The sequence below is a fragment of the Dendrobates tinctorius genome, unplaced genomic scaffold (assembly GCF_039654945.1).
Source record: "Dendrobates tinctorius isolate UK_male_01 unplaced genomic scaffold, ASM3965494v1 ptg000037l, whole genome shotgun sequence".
NCBI classification, from domain to species: domain Eukaryota; kingdom Metazoa; phylum Chordata; class Amphibia; order Anura; family Dendrobatidae; genus Dendrobates; species Dendrobates tinctorius.
In genome coordinates this window covers 27,841,987-27,856,919 of record NW_027361705.1, presented here as the reverse complement: position 1 = coordinate 27,856,919, position 14,933 = coordinate 27,841,987, and the positions used below count along the sequence as shown (strand labels likewise).

General features: G+C 41.1%; 1 protein-coding gene across 11 annotated transcripts in view; it reads left to right on the top strand.

Moving 5' to 3' along the window:
* SYT7 (synaptotagmin 7) overlaps nt 1–14,661 on the top strand; it is a 596,170-nt gene extending 581,509 nt beyond the window's left edge. For all 11 annotated transcript variants that reach the window (XM_073574004.1, XM_073574013.1, XM_073574007.1 and 8 more), the window contains 3 exons: nt 2,324–2,438; nt 9,604–9,803; nt 13,086–14,661. In XM_073574004.1, coding sequence (XP_073430105.1) covers nt 2,324–2,438; nt 9,604–9,803; nt 13,086–13,190 — 420 coding nt within the window. In that variant the 3' untranslated portion in view covers nt 13,191–14,661. The remainder of the gene's footprint in view (nt 1–2,323; nt 2,439–9,603; nt 9,804–13,085) is intronic.
* The last annotated feature ends 272 nt before the right edge of the window (nt 14,662–14,933 follow it).

Sequence of the window (14,933 nt, the reverse complement as noted above, 5' to 3'; positions counted from 1 at the left end):
GTGCGACCACACTTAGAACACTGTGTACAGTTCTGGTCTCCGGTGTATAAGAAAGACATAGCTGAACTGGAGTGGGTGCAGAGAAGAGCGACCAAGGTTATTAGGGAACTAGGGGGTCTGCAATACCAAGACAGGTTATTACACTTAGGGTTATTTAGTTTGGAGAATCGAAGGCTTAGGGGTAATCTTATTACAATGTATAAATATATGCAGGGACAGTACAAAGACCTTTCTAATGACCTTTTTACTCTTAGACCTGTGACGGGGACAAGGGGGCATCCTCTACGTCTGGCGGAAAGAAGGTTTAAGCATTTTAAGCATACTCACAGACGCGGATTCTTTACTGTAAGAGCAGTGAGACTATGGAACTCTCTGCCACATGATGTTGTAATGAGTGATTCCCTACTAACATTTAAGAAGGGCCTGGATGCCTTTCTTGAAAAGTATAATATTACAGGGTATATACACTAGTTTCCTTAATATTGCGTTGATCCAGGGAGCTAGTCTGATTGCCGTATGTGGAGTCGGGAAGGAATTTTTTTCCCCAATGTGAAGCTTACAGTTTGCCACATGGGTTTTTTTTTGCCTTCCTCTGGATCAACATGTTAGGGCAAGTTAGGACAGGATATGGGTTGAACTAGATGGACTTAAAGTCTTCCTTCAACCTTAATAACTATGTGACTATATGGATGACAATACAGAAAAGAAAAATCATCTGATTTTCATCTAGAAAATATGGATATTTTTTTTTACGTTCGTGAAAATATAGCCACAGGAATAGATTTATATCACAGAAAGATTCCTACCTTGCTTATATTTATATATCTGCACATATATGAAAATTACAGTCCGATCCATTACGTCTGATGGAACAGATCTCCATTGATCAGAACTATAGCAAGATATTGTAAGACTCTTTAAGGGGTTACCCAACAAACTACATCTAGCATCACGGGATAGGTAATAAATATATGATCACTAGGGATCCAACCTCCCCTACCAATCACTAGAATGAAAGGGCCAGAGTTCCCTCTGGGGAGTGATTGGATAATTCCCAGTTCAGCATTCGGTTCATATTCTGTAGGAGCAATGGTCCCACGAGCATTACTGCTCCGCTCACTATATTCATTCTGGTGGTTGGTGGTGATCCAATAAACAATTGGTTCCTATTCATACGTACATAATGATTGTTGTTAACCCCTTTAATACAGAGTCAAGAATAACTGAGAATCCCCAGAGCATTCCCACCTCACTGGGAAAGTTGTATGACAAGCAATATCGGTTGGTTTAGATTTATTTTACTTATCATATTCTGATGCTCTTTACATCAGTTATCATCACTGTCCCTGATGGGGCTCACAATCTAGATTCCCTATCACTATGTCTTTGGAATGTGGGAGGAAACTGGAGAACCCGGAGGAAACCCACGCAAACACGGGGAGAACATACAAACTCATTACAGATTCTCACTTGGGATTTGAACCCAGGATCCAAAGTGAACTTCCAGCCCCTTTCCTAGATTTGTGCAATATTACAGGGAACAAGGCTGTAAAAAATGTTAGACCTAAAGAGATTTTTTTAACAACTTTGTAGACAAAACAAGCGCAGCAGAGGTCAGGAAACTAGAAGAGCGCATCATCAGAGAAACATCTGATGACACACTTCTCGGATCACCTGACCACTGCAGCCAATCACAGCCTGCAGCGGTGCTATGGATTCCAAAACGGAGCAGACACCACTTCCGGAACAATCGTAGACCTCCGAAGTGGGCAGCGCTAGATCCACAAGTTGACTATGTCTGCGTTAACTATTTTTAATCAATTCGTGATTAAAAAAATTTAATTTACTGAGAGATTGCCCCTCTAAGAAAAGATGGCAGCCCAAAAGATAGTGGAAGAAGGCAGTACTACACACAGATAAGACTCTGAATACAACTCCATTGCAGCCAATGGTTTCTGGAAGAGCGACTCCCCTGGGATACTTTACTGACCAGTGCATGATAAAGCCCACCGTCTGATGTACCGTCCATACAGAAGAACGTGTATGTCTGCTAATAAAAAATAAATATAATTAAGTTAAATAAGTTAAATTAAACAAAAAAGGAAAAGCCCATTATTTTCCTTTTTCAGAGAGCTACTGACTGAAACTTCTATTTTAGGATTGTTGCTGACATTTCTAGGTTGGTATGATTCTTCCCTAGGATCAGAGAATACTATTGGACTTTTCCGTGAATGCGCACAACCCCTCTCAGGCTCATCTAGAATAAAATGAACATTAATCAAAATTCCAATCTTCTTCATTTCATGTTATTTGTATATTGCAGGGAAGTCGAGGTGAATTGCTGCTGTCGCTTTGCTATAACCCCTCAGCTAACTCAATCATTGTCAACATCATCAAAGCCCGGAATTTAAAAGCCATGGATATCGGGGGAACCTCAGGTCTGTACAAGCCTCAAACAAAATCCTTTTCACATTTGCTTTTATACAGATGTTTGAGAGAGCCTTTTTTTAATCAAGGACGGGGGGGAAAAAACCTTCTCGTTCAATCAACCAACATTGTCATACCCAGTGCTAAAGCGGCAGAATAGAGCAATACCGACATGTAAGATAATGCCCAACTGTACTGGTCAATAAAATGAATATTGCCAGAAAAGACTACCGTCATTAAAAAACTGAGAACACCTTTGAATTCTATGGTTATACAGCACATAATAATAAATTTATTTTATTGGTCCCTTCAATTGCCTGTAGATTGGTGGGGGATAGGTGCTCACAGCTATTGTCGGATGGCAGACAAAGTGGAGTATGCATGCCCCATTTCCGAACAAGCTTTAGCTATTGGATAGATGGCTCTATATTTGACTCTAGAATACTTTAGTATAGAGAAGAGTTTAAGGTCAACTCAATGATTGCAAGGTGCCCAGGTCGTAGCTGCAAAACAAGCCAAAATTCCGACAATCCCACCACTGAGTTTGATAGCTGGTAGAGGTTTTTTTGCTAGTATGCTTTTTAGGTTTCACCAAACATGGTGGAGGACATTATGTCTAAATATCTCTACTTTGGTCTCATTTACCCAAAGAACATTGTTCCAGAAGTCTTGTGGGTTGTTCAGATGTAGCTTTACAAAAATTTGCAGCGCTGCCAAATTCTTTTTAGAATGAACAAGCTTTTTCCTAGTAACCCTTCCAAACACACCATACTTATTCATTCTTTTTCTATTTGTATTGTCATGAACGTGAACATTTATCATGGTAACTGAGGGCTTCAGAGTCCGAGCTTTAGCTTTTGGGGTCTTTTGCAATTTCATTCTGGAGCATTGCTCAGTCTGACCTTGGTGTTAATTTGCTGGGACATTCACTCATGGGAAGATTGTCATCTATCCTGAATGTTTGCCACTTGAATAATCTTTCTCATTGTAGAATGATGAACTCCAAATTGATTGGAAATCACTTTCTAACCCTTTCCAGATTGATGGTCAACACCAACAACAATTGCTTCTCTAAGATCATTACTGATTTCTTTCCTCCTTGGCATTATGGTGTCACACGCCTGCATGCTTCAGACCAGCAAATTGCCCAAACTTCTGCTTTTCTAGAGGTAGTCACACTTGCTGATGAACAGTTATCGAAGGATATTTGAGTAGCAGTTTTTGACTGATATTTACCCACTAAGGCCCGTTTCACACGTCCATTTTTCAGATCAGTTGTAAACCGCGAAAATGGCGGAAAACGGATCCGTCGGCGGATTGACAGCAACGTGTGGCACCGGACCGTTGTGTTGACGGATCCAGCGAAGGTTGAATTTTAAAGGAACCCGTGGAGAGAGAGAGAGAATTTTAGCGGCTCCCGGGACAGCATTTCAGGGTTAAAACTGCTCCCGGCTTTCACCTTTCGGACATGCGCAGTTAAAAAATAGCGGACCGTCAACCAAAAAAAAGTTGCAGTGTCCGTCTGGTCCGCCTGGGAGCCGCTAAAATTCTCACGGATCCGTCAAATAACGGACCCAGCGGACGACCATCAGTCAAAATCCGCCACTAATGCAAATCAATGGGGGAAAAAAACGGATCCTCCCCTTTTTGGCGGATTCGTTTTTTTATAAAATTGGCGGATTTTGACTGATGACCAAAAACGGATGTGTGAAACAGGCCTTAGTTCCAATGTAAGCAGTAATGGAGTACTTACTTTTTCACACAGCACACCTGCATTTTGGCCATTTTTTTATATAAATAATGACAGCATAATTTATTATATTTTGTTGTCGACCTTAGGATTAATTACTTAAAGACCAGATTTTTTTATGGTCTGATACGTAAAACCATAGAATTTAAATAATTTAAAGAGGGTATATTTTGTTTTTCTCATGACTGCACATACTTGAAAAGGAGCACAAGGAAAAGTATGTTTGGACTTTTTTTATGAAATACTAGCATTATAGAAGTGAAATTTGAAGAAGTAAACCTAAGGAGTACATGAGGTCCTATATTTTCCCCAAAGAAGATATGCTTCAGTAGGAGAATACCTCCATAAAACAGCATCTGAAGGAACATGTCATGACTTAAATATGAGAGATCGAGAGATGCAATATGTGACCATATTCTTAGAGGTATTCCTATCGTAGACAATAATGGCATCCATCAAATAATGGCATCTGCAGAATAAGGTACCCTTGTCCTGCTGGGTGTGGTATCTAAAATCTGCTACATGCAGACAGGGGATGAATGGAGAGGTGCCCACCCATGTCACTCTCCAATCATTTCTATAAGAATTACGGAAACAAAATCACCAGGATAGAATTAGATGAATATGGCATATCATTTGGATATGGCATAAATGTCTATAATACTATTCTTTAATACCTTCCCAGCATCTGACGTACATGTGTGGTAGATGACAGGTGGGTGTGCATCTTTGGCGCCATCACAGGAGCTGAACCTGCACCATATATTGTATAGTGGGTGCCGAATGTATTATACAGCTAGAACCTGCCACTAACAGCAACAATCAGACGTACCACCAATGGCTGCATTTAGACCACCTAAATGCTGGTGTCAAACTTTGAGATTGGCATTTAAGTGATGGGATACAAGGCAGGAGACCGGTCCCACGGGTTGCCATGTTACTTGCTCGTAGTGACGGACAAACGTGCTCGGATAGGGAGTTATCCAATCATGCTCGAGTGCTAATCTAGTGACTTTGGCGTGTACGAAAAATATGTTTGAGTCCCCACGGCTGCATGTCTTGTGGCTGTTCAACAGCCACAACACATGCAGGGATTTGCACACCGTAAAAAAAACTCCAAAAACTAAAAATAATAGCAGAAATGCACCTTTTTTTTCACCATTTCTCTTCTATTGGAATTGTTTTTTTCAGTGCATTACTGTAAAGAAAATGGTGTCATTGAAAACTAAGTTCGCCACAAAATAAGCCTTTATAGACCGAAAAATAAAAAGCAGTGGAAGGTGAGGAGGAAAAAACTAGAGTGCAAAAATAAAAAAATTGCCGTGTCCCCAAGGGGTTAAGATTATGTGCAGACAAGACCAAAATGAACTGGAAGCAGCAATATTTGCCTCATAACTCAATTGTTTGTACTCTTTTGAGGAAATCTATTGCTTTATTGGTTTATCTGAGATTAACCTAAAAAGCTATTAAAACTTTTGAAACTTTGTTTATGTGAGGCATCATAATCATCCAGACACAATATAGCACAGCTGTTTCATCTAATTTAGTAGTTTTAGCAGTCATTCTAATTTTCATACCGTAGTGCTCCAGCATTAGGCCTCATGCATATAACCGTATTACAGTTCCCCATATTTTAGTGAGCCATAATATGGAGCCTACAGGGTCCTCCGGGATCCTATTCTTCCTCTGTATACCTCTCATTTCACACAGATTTTATACAGTATATTTTATTAGTGGAGAATACCTACATATATGGCACTGTAGGGTGCATCATACATATAGAGTGACTTCGTAATAAAGGCCTACTGGGGCATTGGGTGCCTTTTGTAAAATGGTATTCAGGAAGCCTCATTTGCATTGTGATGTGAACACACGCTGGCTATGAGTTTGTGCTAGCGGCCTTTAGGCACCCTGTGTCCCACCATGGGGTGCTTCCATGAGAATAGCATGTGAATACCGATGTGGAGGATTGATTATTTCTAGACATAAAGCAAATCTAAACAGATTCCAATTCGCTAAATTAGAATCATAGAATCGTAGAGTTGGAAGAGACCTCCTGGGCCATCTGGTCCAACCCCCTGCTCAAATCAGGATTCGCTAAATCATCCCAGTCAGATGTCTGTCCAGCCTCTGTTTGAAGACTTCCATTGAAGGAGAACTCACCACTTCTCGTGGCAGCCTGTTCCACTCATTGATCACTCTAACTGTCAAAAAGTTTTTTCTAATATCTAATCTGTGTCTCCTCCCATTCAGTTTCATCCCATTGCTTCTAGTCTTTCCTTGTGCAAATGAGAATAAAGTTGATCCTTCTACAATGTGACAGCCCTTTAGATATTTGTAGACAGCTATTAAGTCTCCTCTCAGTCTTCTCTTTTGCAAACTAAACATTCCCAAATCCTGCAACCTTTCCTCATAAGACAGGGTTTGCAGACCGGTCACACCATTCTGGTCGCTCTTTTCTGAACTTGCTCCAGTTTGTTGATGTCTTTTTTAAAATGTGGTGCCCAAAACTGGACACAATATTCCAGATGAGGTCTGACCAAAGAGGAGTAGAGGGAAATAATGACTTCACGTGATCTAGACTGTATGCTTCTGTTAATACATCCTAGAATTGCATTTGCCTTTTTTGCTGCTGCATCACACTGTTGACTCATATTCAGTCTGTGATCTATTAGTATACCCAAGTCTTTTTCACATGTGCTGTCACTTAGCCCTATTCCTCCCATTCTGTATATGCTTTTTTCATTTTTATTGCCCAGATGTAGTACTTTGCATTTCTCCCTGTTAAAAACCATTCTGTTAGTTGCTGCCCACTTCTCCAGTTTATTTATATCTTTTTGAATCCTCTCTCTCTTCTCTAGTATTAGCTATCCCTCCTAGCTTTGTGTCATCAGCAAATTTAATCAGTTTACCCTCAATTCCTTTATCTAAATCGTTGATAAAGATGTTGAACAATACAGGGCCCAGGACAGAGCCCTGTGGTACCCCACTTGAGACATTCTTCCAACTGGATGTGCAGCCATTTACGACCACTCTTTGGGTCCGATCACTAAGCCAGTTATGAATCCACCTAACAGTTGCCTTGTCCATTCCATACTTAGTCATTTTTTCAATAAGGATTGTATGAGAGACTTTGTCAAATGCTTTGCTGAAGTCAAGATATACTATATCTACAGCATTTCCTTGATCCACCCAATCAGTGATTCCATCATAGAAGGAAATTAAGTTAGTCTGACATGACTTATTAGTTACAAACCCAAGCTGACTCTGTTTAATCACTTCATTCTTATCCAGGTACTGACATACATGTTGTTTAATAATTTGTTCAAAGATCTTTCCTGGTATAGAAGTCAGACTCACCGGCCTATAGTTGCCTGGGTCCACCTTCTTCCCCTTTTTGAAGATAGGAACAACATTTGCTCTTCTCCAGTCTTCTGGCACTTCTCCTGTTCTCCAAGAATTTTCAAAGATTATGGAGAGGGGTTCAAAAATTTCTTCTGCTATCTCCTTCAGTACTCTGGGGTGTAATTCATCTGGACCTAGAGACTTGAATTCATTTGGGTTAGCTAAGTGTTTCCTCACTCTTTCTGTTTATAGATATCCTGGATTCTTCTATTTCCTTAATAGGACAGTGAAGAACAGTTGATGTTACATTTCCTTTCTGAGAGAAAACAGATGCAAAATAGGAATTTAAAAGTTCAGCCTTCTCAACATCCTGTCTTACCATTTCATCATTTTCATCCTGTAAAAATCCTATAGCATCTTATGTGGATTTTACTGGGGAATTTGATTCTCAGCTAATTTATTCTCTGTAGATTGAATGTTCCTTAGTATGCTCTAGGGTCTGGAGTGACCCCATTGTGTAATAAATGTAATGTGATAAAACACTCCGGGATCGCCTTTGCTGGGGTCAAAGGTCACGTGCGTTCAGCATGAAACTCAGGCGCAGAGCTGGGATTCGGGTATAACTGACCCTGGGTCAGGTTTATTAACGGTGAAAGCAATGCATAAAAGAAATAAAACATAAAACAAATCCTTGCCTGTCCGGCACTAACTAAACAATGGACAACCTAACTACCAACTGGCGGGCTTCTCCCGTCCAGCCAAACCACAGTTGCAGTGGGCACTGCTTCCACTCACGTGTGTGTCTCTCACACAGACAGGCTCTCTGTGTTCCCAGGCTGAGACACTCACACAACCACCTGGCATCCTTTTATATCCACCTCCCATTATCCATTAGTAAGCAGGTGCGATACTGACCAGACTAGGCCACATAGGAAAGGAATCTGGGCGAGATATACCTGCCCTCATCCACTATTCCCACATGATTCTCACAGTAAGATGAAGAAAACTCACCAACTTGTACTATCTTCACCGTTCAGCTCACCGCACAGGACACTGCACATCTCCTTACCGCAACCGTGTGCTAAAACCTCAGAGATCTGTTTGCTATGCTGGGACTACTGGCTGTGACTAGGCCCAGAAGGTCCCTGCACATGTGTATAGATGTCCCGAGCCTAGTCAAAGTGATAAGTCCCTCTTGAGAATAAAATCATGGCACATGCTGAGACATCACAAAGTCTCCACAACCTTATAATGCACATGCACAGAGATGGCCAGGGCCTAGTCATGGCCAGAAGTCCTGACCTAGAGTGCACATCCTAAGGTTGCGGCGCACGTCATGATGTCATAACTTATATTACACTCTGGGCCAGGACTTCCAGCTGCAACATCCCTGAAAACTCTGACTAGCGAAAAGATGCCCACGATGGTGGTAAGAAGAGGAGCGTTGAGGTAGTACTCTTTTTTTTTTTTTTTTGTCAGCCCTCTGTGGGTCAGCAAAATGGCAGCCTGCCAGCCACCACTTTCCTAAATTCACATAGAGCGATAAAAAAAAAATTACACATTTTGGAGAATACGAATATTTGAAAAATTTGAGTAGAATTCAATTCCACTTGCATAAATTTGCCCATCTCTAATGGTTTCCCGTCATTCAGTGGACTTTCCAAAGGGTAAATACTAATAGGTTAGGATATTGTTTCCACTTACAGATTGTCCACCATGACATGCACACTCTTAAGATATTACTCAATATGAACCAGAAGTAAGGCCATACATACCATAGGGGCCGACCCTGCTTCTGTTATGGTTCCAAGGAAAGGAGAAGTCTGTAGCTCCGGTTGCCTTATCACATGCTACATGGACAGTGTGATCATGCCCAGAAGTCCATCTACTGCTAGATGCACAGCCTGGGAGTCATGTTCCTTTTTTCTTACAAATGTGCCAAAATGTCTTTCTTCTATTTGCTGAAATGGGAAAGTAGTGAGTTGAGACCTAGAAGGTCGCTCAGTTTTATTTTTTTTTTATACGGCGTTACTTTCCTCTATTTTTGTCTCTGGTAACAGACTTAATTTTCTGTTTTACAGACCCTTATGTTAAAGTTTGGCTCATGTATAAGGATAAGAGGGTTGAGAAGAAAAAAACAGTGGTCATGAAGCGGTGTTTAAATCCTATCTTTAATGAATCTTTCATCTTTGATATACCCACCGAGAAACTTAGGGAAACAACGATCATCATAACTGTCATGGACAAAGACAAGCTTAGTCGTAATGATGTAATCGGCAAGGTAAGAAAGATAGTTGTGCAAAAGTTTTAGGAAAGTGTGGAAAAATGCTGCTAGGTAAGAATGCTTTAAAAAAATTGAAGAATATTTTTTTTCAATTAACATAATGCAAAGTGAATGAACAAAAGAAAAATCTATATAAAGTCAAAACTTGTGACCACCCTGTGCCTTCAAACCAACGTCAAAGTATTAATTCTTGTCAATACATTTGCACACACTTTTTCAAGGAACTTTTTGTAGAACTAACCACAGATCTATGGATGTAAGGTTGTGCAATCCTTCTATCTCCTCATTTAATCCCAGACTGACTAGATGATGTTGAGATCAGGGTTCTGTGGGGACCACATCATCACTTGCAGGACTCATTGTTTTTATTTCAGCTGAAGATAGTTTATAAAAGTATTCTCCACAAATGTGATAAAATGGCCCGATAATGTAATTCAAATGGCAGGCAATCCTAGTCGTGTGTCAGGAAAGCCTGAATGAACACAGCTCCCAAGACCTGTGCCTCAACTGACAGAAGACCAGTATTGTAAGCACATATTCAGGCGAGCTGCTGAAGAAAGGCTGTGACAGTAGAATAAATAAATCTTCTAATTAGCTGGTTGTTCATGGAAGACTGAGGCTGTTGAAAAAGTCTTTTGTGCTCAGTCAGCCGAGAAGATTTATTTCTTCAGTTGTCACAGCTCTTGGAGGCATGTGTTTTTGTGTGTTTATAATACTAATCTTCAGTTAGTTGAGACACAGTTCTTGGGAGCTATGTTTTCACCTGACGTTCTTAGGATGGGCTGCCGTTTGAATTACAAGATGTAGCCTTTTTATTGCATTTTTGTTATATTTGGGGTCATTGTCCTACTGAAGAATACATTTTTAGCAAAGTTGATGCATCCTTGATGGCATTGTATGATGGATAAGTAGCTGCCTGTATTTCTCAGCATTGAGGATACCAAGAAATGGACAACGTTGAGAACCGTTGATGCAGATGAACGGTATATCCTGTTTACTTCCCTTTGAAATTGGAAGATGTGCAGCAGTGCTATCAGTCCAGAAATGGCAGCAATCCGTAGGGTCCAGCTACATCAATCTAGTGTTTGGGGAATATTGGCCATAAGTGGTCGTCATTCAAGAATTGTGGCCAAAGTCCATACCATCGACATGGAAACAAGGAAAGAGACTCCAGTATGCATGAAAACCTAGCTGTAGGGATGCAGAAAAATGGCAGCATATGCTCTAGACTAATGAGTCAAAATGTAAAATATTGTCTGTTACAAAAGCAATTTATTCTCCGAAAGTTTGGAGAGTGATATAATAATGAGTATCTGCAGTAAAGCACGATGGAGGGTCATCGCAATTTTGGGGCTCCATTCAAGCCAATGGAGTTGGGAATTTAGTCAGGATTAATGATGTCCTCAAGGCTGAGAATACAAGCAGATGTTTATCCATCATATAATACCATCAGGGAAGGGTCTGATTGGCTCCAAATTCTGTAGCCGGACCACAACCTCAAACATTCAGCCAATGTCTTTAAGAAGTAACTTCAGCATAAAGAAGGACAAAGGAGTCATGGAACTGTTGATATGGCCCCACAGAGCCCTGATCTCAACATCAAATCTGTCTGTGATAACATGAAGACAATGAAAGATTTGAGGTTAGTTCTCCAAGACGTTTGAACAACCTCCCTGCTGAGTTCCTACAAAAACTGTGTCTGAGTGTACCTGGAATTGATGCCATTTTGAAGGTAACGGGTGTACACACCAATTATTGATTTGCATTAATGTCTCACTTGTGTTAAGCCCCCGTTACACACTGCGATATCGCTAGCAATATCGCTGTAAAGTCACCGATTTTGTGACGTTGCAGCGATATTGCTAGCGATATCGCTGCATGTGATACTTACCTCCGACCCGCTCCCCCGCTGGTTATCGCTGATCGCGCGAGAAGCTGCTGGACCATTTCTCGTCGTCCACGTCCTGCGGCGCTTCCTGCTGTGACGACGAGCGACGCGTGGAGCACGCAGGATCGCCGCGTCTGACAGGTAAGTAGCGATCCCCGTCCCCTGCGATGTCGCTGGTGAGATCTGCCTGAGTGGCAGCTCAATAGCAACCACCCAGCGATGTACCAGCGACCCTGACCGCGTCATATCGCTGGTCGGGATCGCTGGTGAGTCGCTAGGTGTAACGGTACCCTTAATTCACTTTGCCTTTCTTTTATTTGATAAAAATAAACTATTAACACTTCTATTTTTGAAAGTGTTCATATTTTGCAGCATTTTTTTTCATATCTGCCTAAAACGTTTGCAAAGTACTGTATGTTCACTTTAGTAGTGCCTAGCCCCCCAACAAAATATTTTAATTATTTTAATTTAATTGACATTTTTTGTGAAGTAACTATTTTCATAGTAAAGGATTTTGGTTCATCACACAAAAGAAACACCGTTGGGTAGGTTCACGCTAAAGGGGACGTCATGCCAGTGACTAAGGAGCAATATCCATGACAGCTCTAGCAGACACACTGTTTGTCACTCCCCAAGGCAGAAGTAGACGTCACTTACGTCTTATGTTAAGCATTTTTGTAACCATTTTCATTATAAGTAATTGGACCAGAAGGATCTGGGCTTGAATATAAAATGCATTTAAAGGATTTATATATGAGAGTGGGGGATTGTAAAAGAATACATGGCAAGGCAGTGATGGGATTTTCATTACACAATGACAGATGAGGTGGGTAACCGCAACATTTTACTTGGATAGGGGAGAAGACAGGAGAGTTAATTGGATGCCAAATATGAGGTTCTGAGCGGATTAAAATTAAAAGAAGACATTAGAAACTCTCTGTAGCTGACAGTTAAGAAGAAAAAGGCAGAAATTACAATGTGGTTTTGTCTTTCAGTTTTGTGGCAATAAAAAAGTAGTAAAGATTGTGAATAATTTATTAGCATATCATGGTGCTCTCTTGCTAATTATCAGTTCTTGCTTGCCGTTTTGTTTTTTTGCCTCAACTCTACTAGGGCAGCGCAGCTTAGCTGCAATGTCTACAGAAAATCTCAGGTAGTCTGAGACACATCCCCTCTCTCTCATTGGTGCAGGCTGACGCTCTACAAATTGGCTGTCCACCACTTGGGCAACTTCTTCTGCAGTTGTAAGCATGATCGACCACCGCTCCATTCACACTGGACTCATTAGAGCCCTGGTTCTCAGGATCAGTCGGGCTACTATAAGTTTGGAGATTTAGGATTGTCTTGAAGATTGCCTGTATATTGTCTAACTAATAACATCTTGTCTGCAGATCTACCTGTCTTGGAAGAGTGGTCCTGGAGAGGTGAAGCACTGGAAAGATATGATATCTCATCCAAGAACAGCTGTAGCACAATGGCATCAACTCAAGGCCTGAGCTTATGTTTTTTTCTTCTGCATTCTGATCTCCTGCAGTCTTCGGTTACCTCCAACTAAACCAATGCATTGGCCACGCTCTTACTGTCTGCACAAACACAGCCTGCAGGCTTGTATAAGGAATTGCCAGCTTGGGACTTTAGGTAAGGGTGCCCTTGGGCCACCTGTGCCATCTGCATCTCCTCAACAAGGATTGTGCTCTAAAACTGTCCATATATTTGTTATACCAGACACAGCTGCGGTTTTCCTTCTGGCTTCATATGGAGCGGCACTACTTCCCAACACAGTGTTACAGAGAAGCTGAGAAGGGCAGGGCGGGAACCTCCCGCGGGGAACCTCTCTCTCTCTGGACGGCCAAGCCTGCAGACTTTCCATGGCTTCTACAAATACATGTTAGCCTCAAGAGCACTGTAGTGTGCATAAGGTGGTTAGCAATGTAACAACTCACTTTTTGTAGTGGTGCGAAGGTGCGATGAACCCTAGAATTCTTTTCAGGGTTTTGTTTTTCTTTATAGAAAGCAAAGATAAAGGCAATACCTGTGTTATTGCGTCTTAGACACCTCCCCATGTACCGTTTCATGGAACATGGAGGTAGAATTAGGGTGGATTCTGCTCCATAGGCTCTTTACTGTACGTGTGTGGTTGTCAGTGTCCAACGTGCGTACAGCAATGTGTGATTGTGCGTATGTTTGTACGTGTGGGTGTTCTGTTTCTCAAAGCTCACCCCTTTCCTTACCATCTTACCTTTTCGCAGGCTGGGATGATGCTTTGGTGCACCTGCGTATCTTCGTATCGTGATTCTTTGTAGCTTAATTTGATCGTTGCCTCCTTTTTTATTTTGAATTCAGTTTTTCACTAAATAGGTTATTTTTCAGAGTTTCACTAAAAAAGAATTAGAAAAAAGGTTTTTTTTAGACGAAAAAAGTAGTCACAGACATTGTCGAGTTGAAGGGAGATATTCTGTTCTGAAGTTTTCATTGTTGTCTAGAAATCATTAATATTGGGTAGCCACGTTTTGCTGCCATTGAGGACCACAGTGCATTGGTTTCAGCCCTCTATGGCAGCAGGAAATTTATTGTTTGAGCCAAAGAGGACGCAACCTTGTCATGAAACATGGAGCTCAGTATTCCCAGCCTCCTGGAAGGATGAGTCTCTGGCCCTGTCCCCTTCTCTCCTGGTGATTACGTGGCGTAACCTTTTTGTATCAGGGTCCCCTTGCCTTTTGAGCATCACCAGCCATTTAGTCTTCCAGGATGAGGCCTTGGACTTCCAACAGGGCCTCTGATTCTACAGGCTCCAGAGTCCCATGTATAAAGTCAAAACTGAGTTGTAAGTATGACATACCATTTATGGTGTCTGTGTGAAAATGAGGGGAAAAACCCATTGTACCCGTTAAAAGTGAATTCTTCTCACTAGTTTAATTGGATAAATCTGAACTAAGATGAAATAAAAGCTGTAAAATCTGAACACAAGTTATTAATTGTGTCAAGATGGTGTTGAGCATTCATAAATCACAATAGTAGTTGTTCACGTCTAGCCCATTGCTCCATAAATAGTACACAAATCATTGTAATTGTTCGTTTTCCGACAAGCATTCAAAGAAATGTTGACCTCCTTTTTGTCTCATTAGCTACGGGCCTTAATTGGCATAGTCCTTTCTGGTTAATGATAACAAGTAGCCCTGTTGTACTTTAGCTTCTGTTATACATGCACATACTACAAGGTTGGAAACTATTAAGAATTT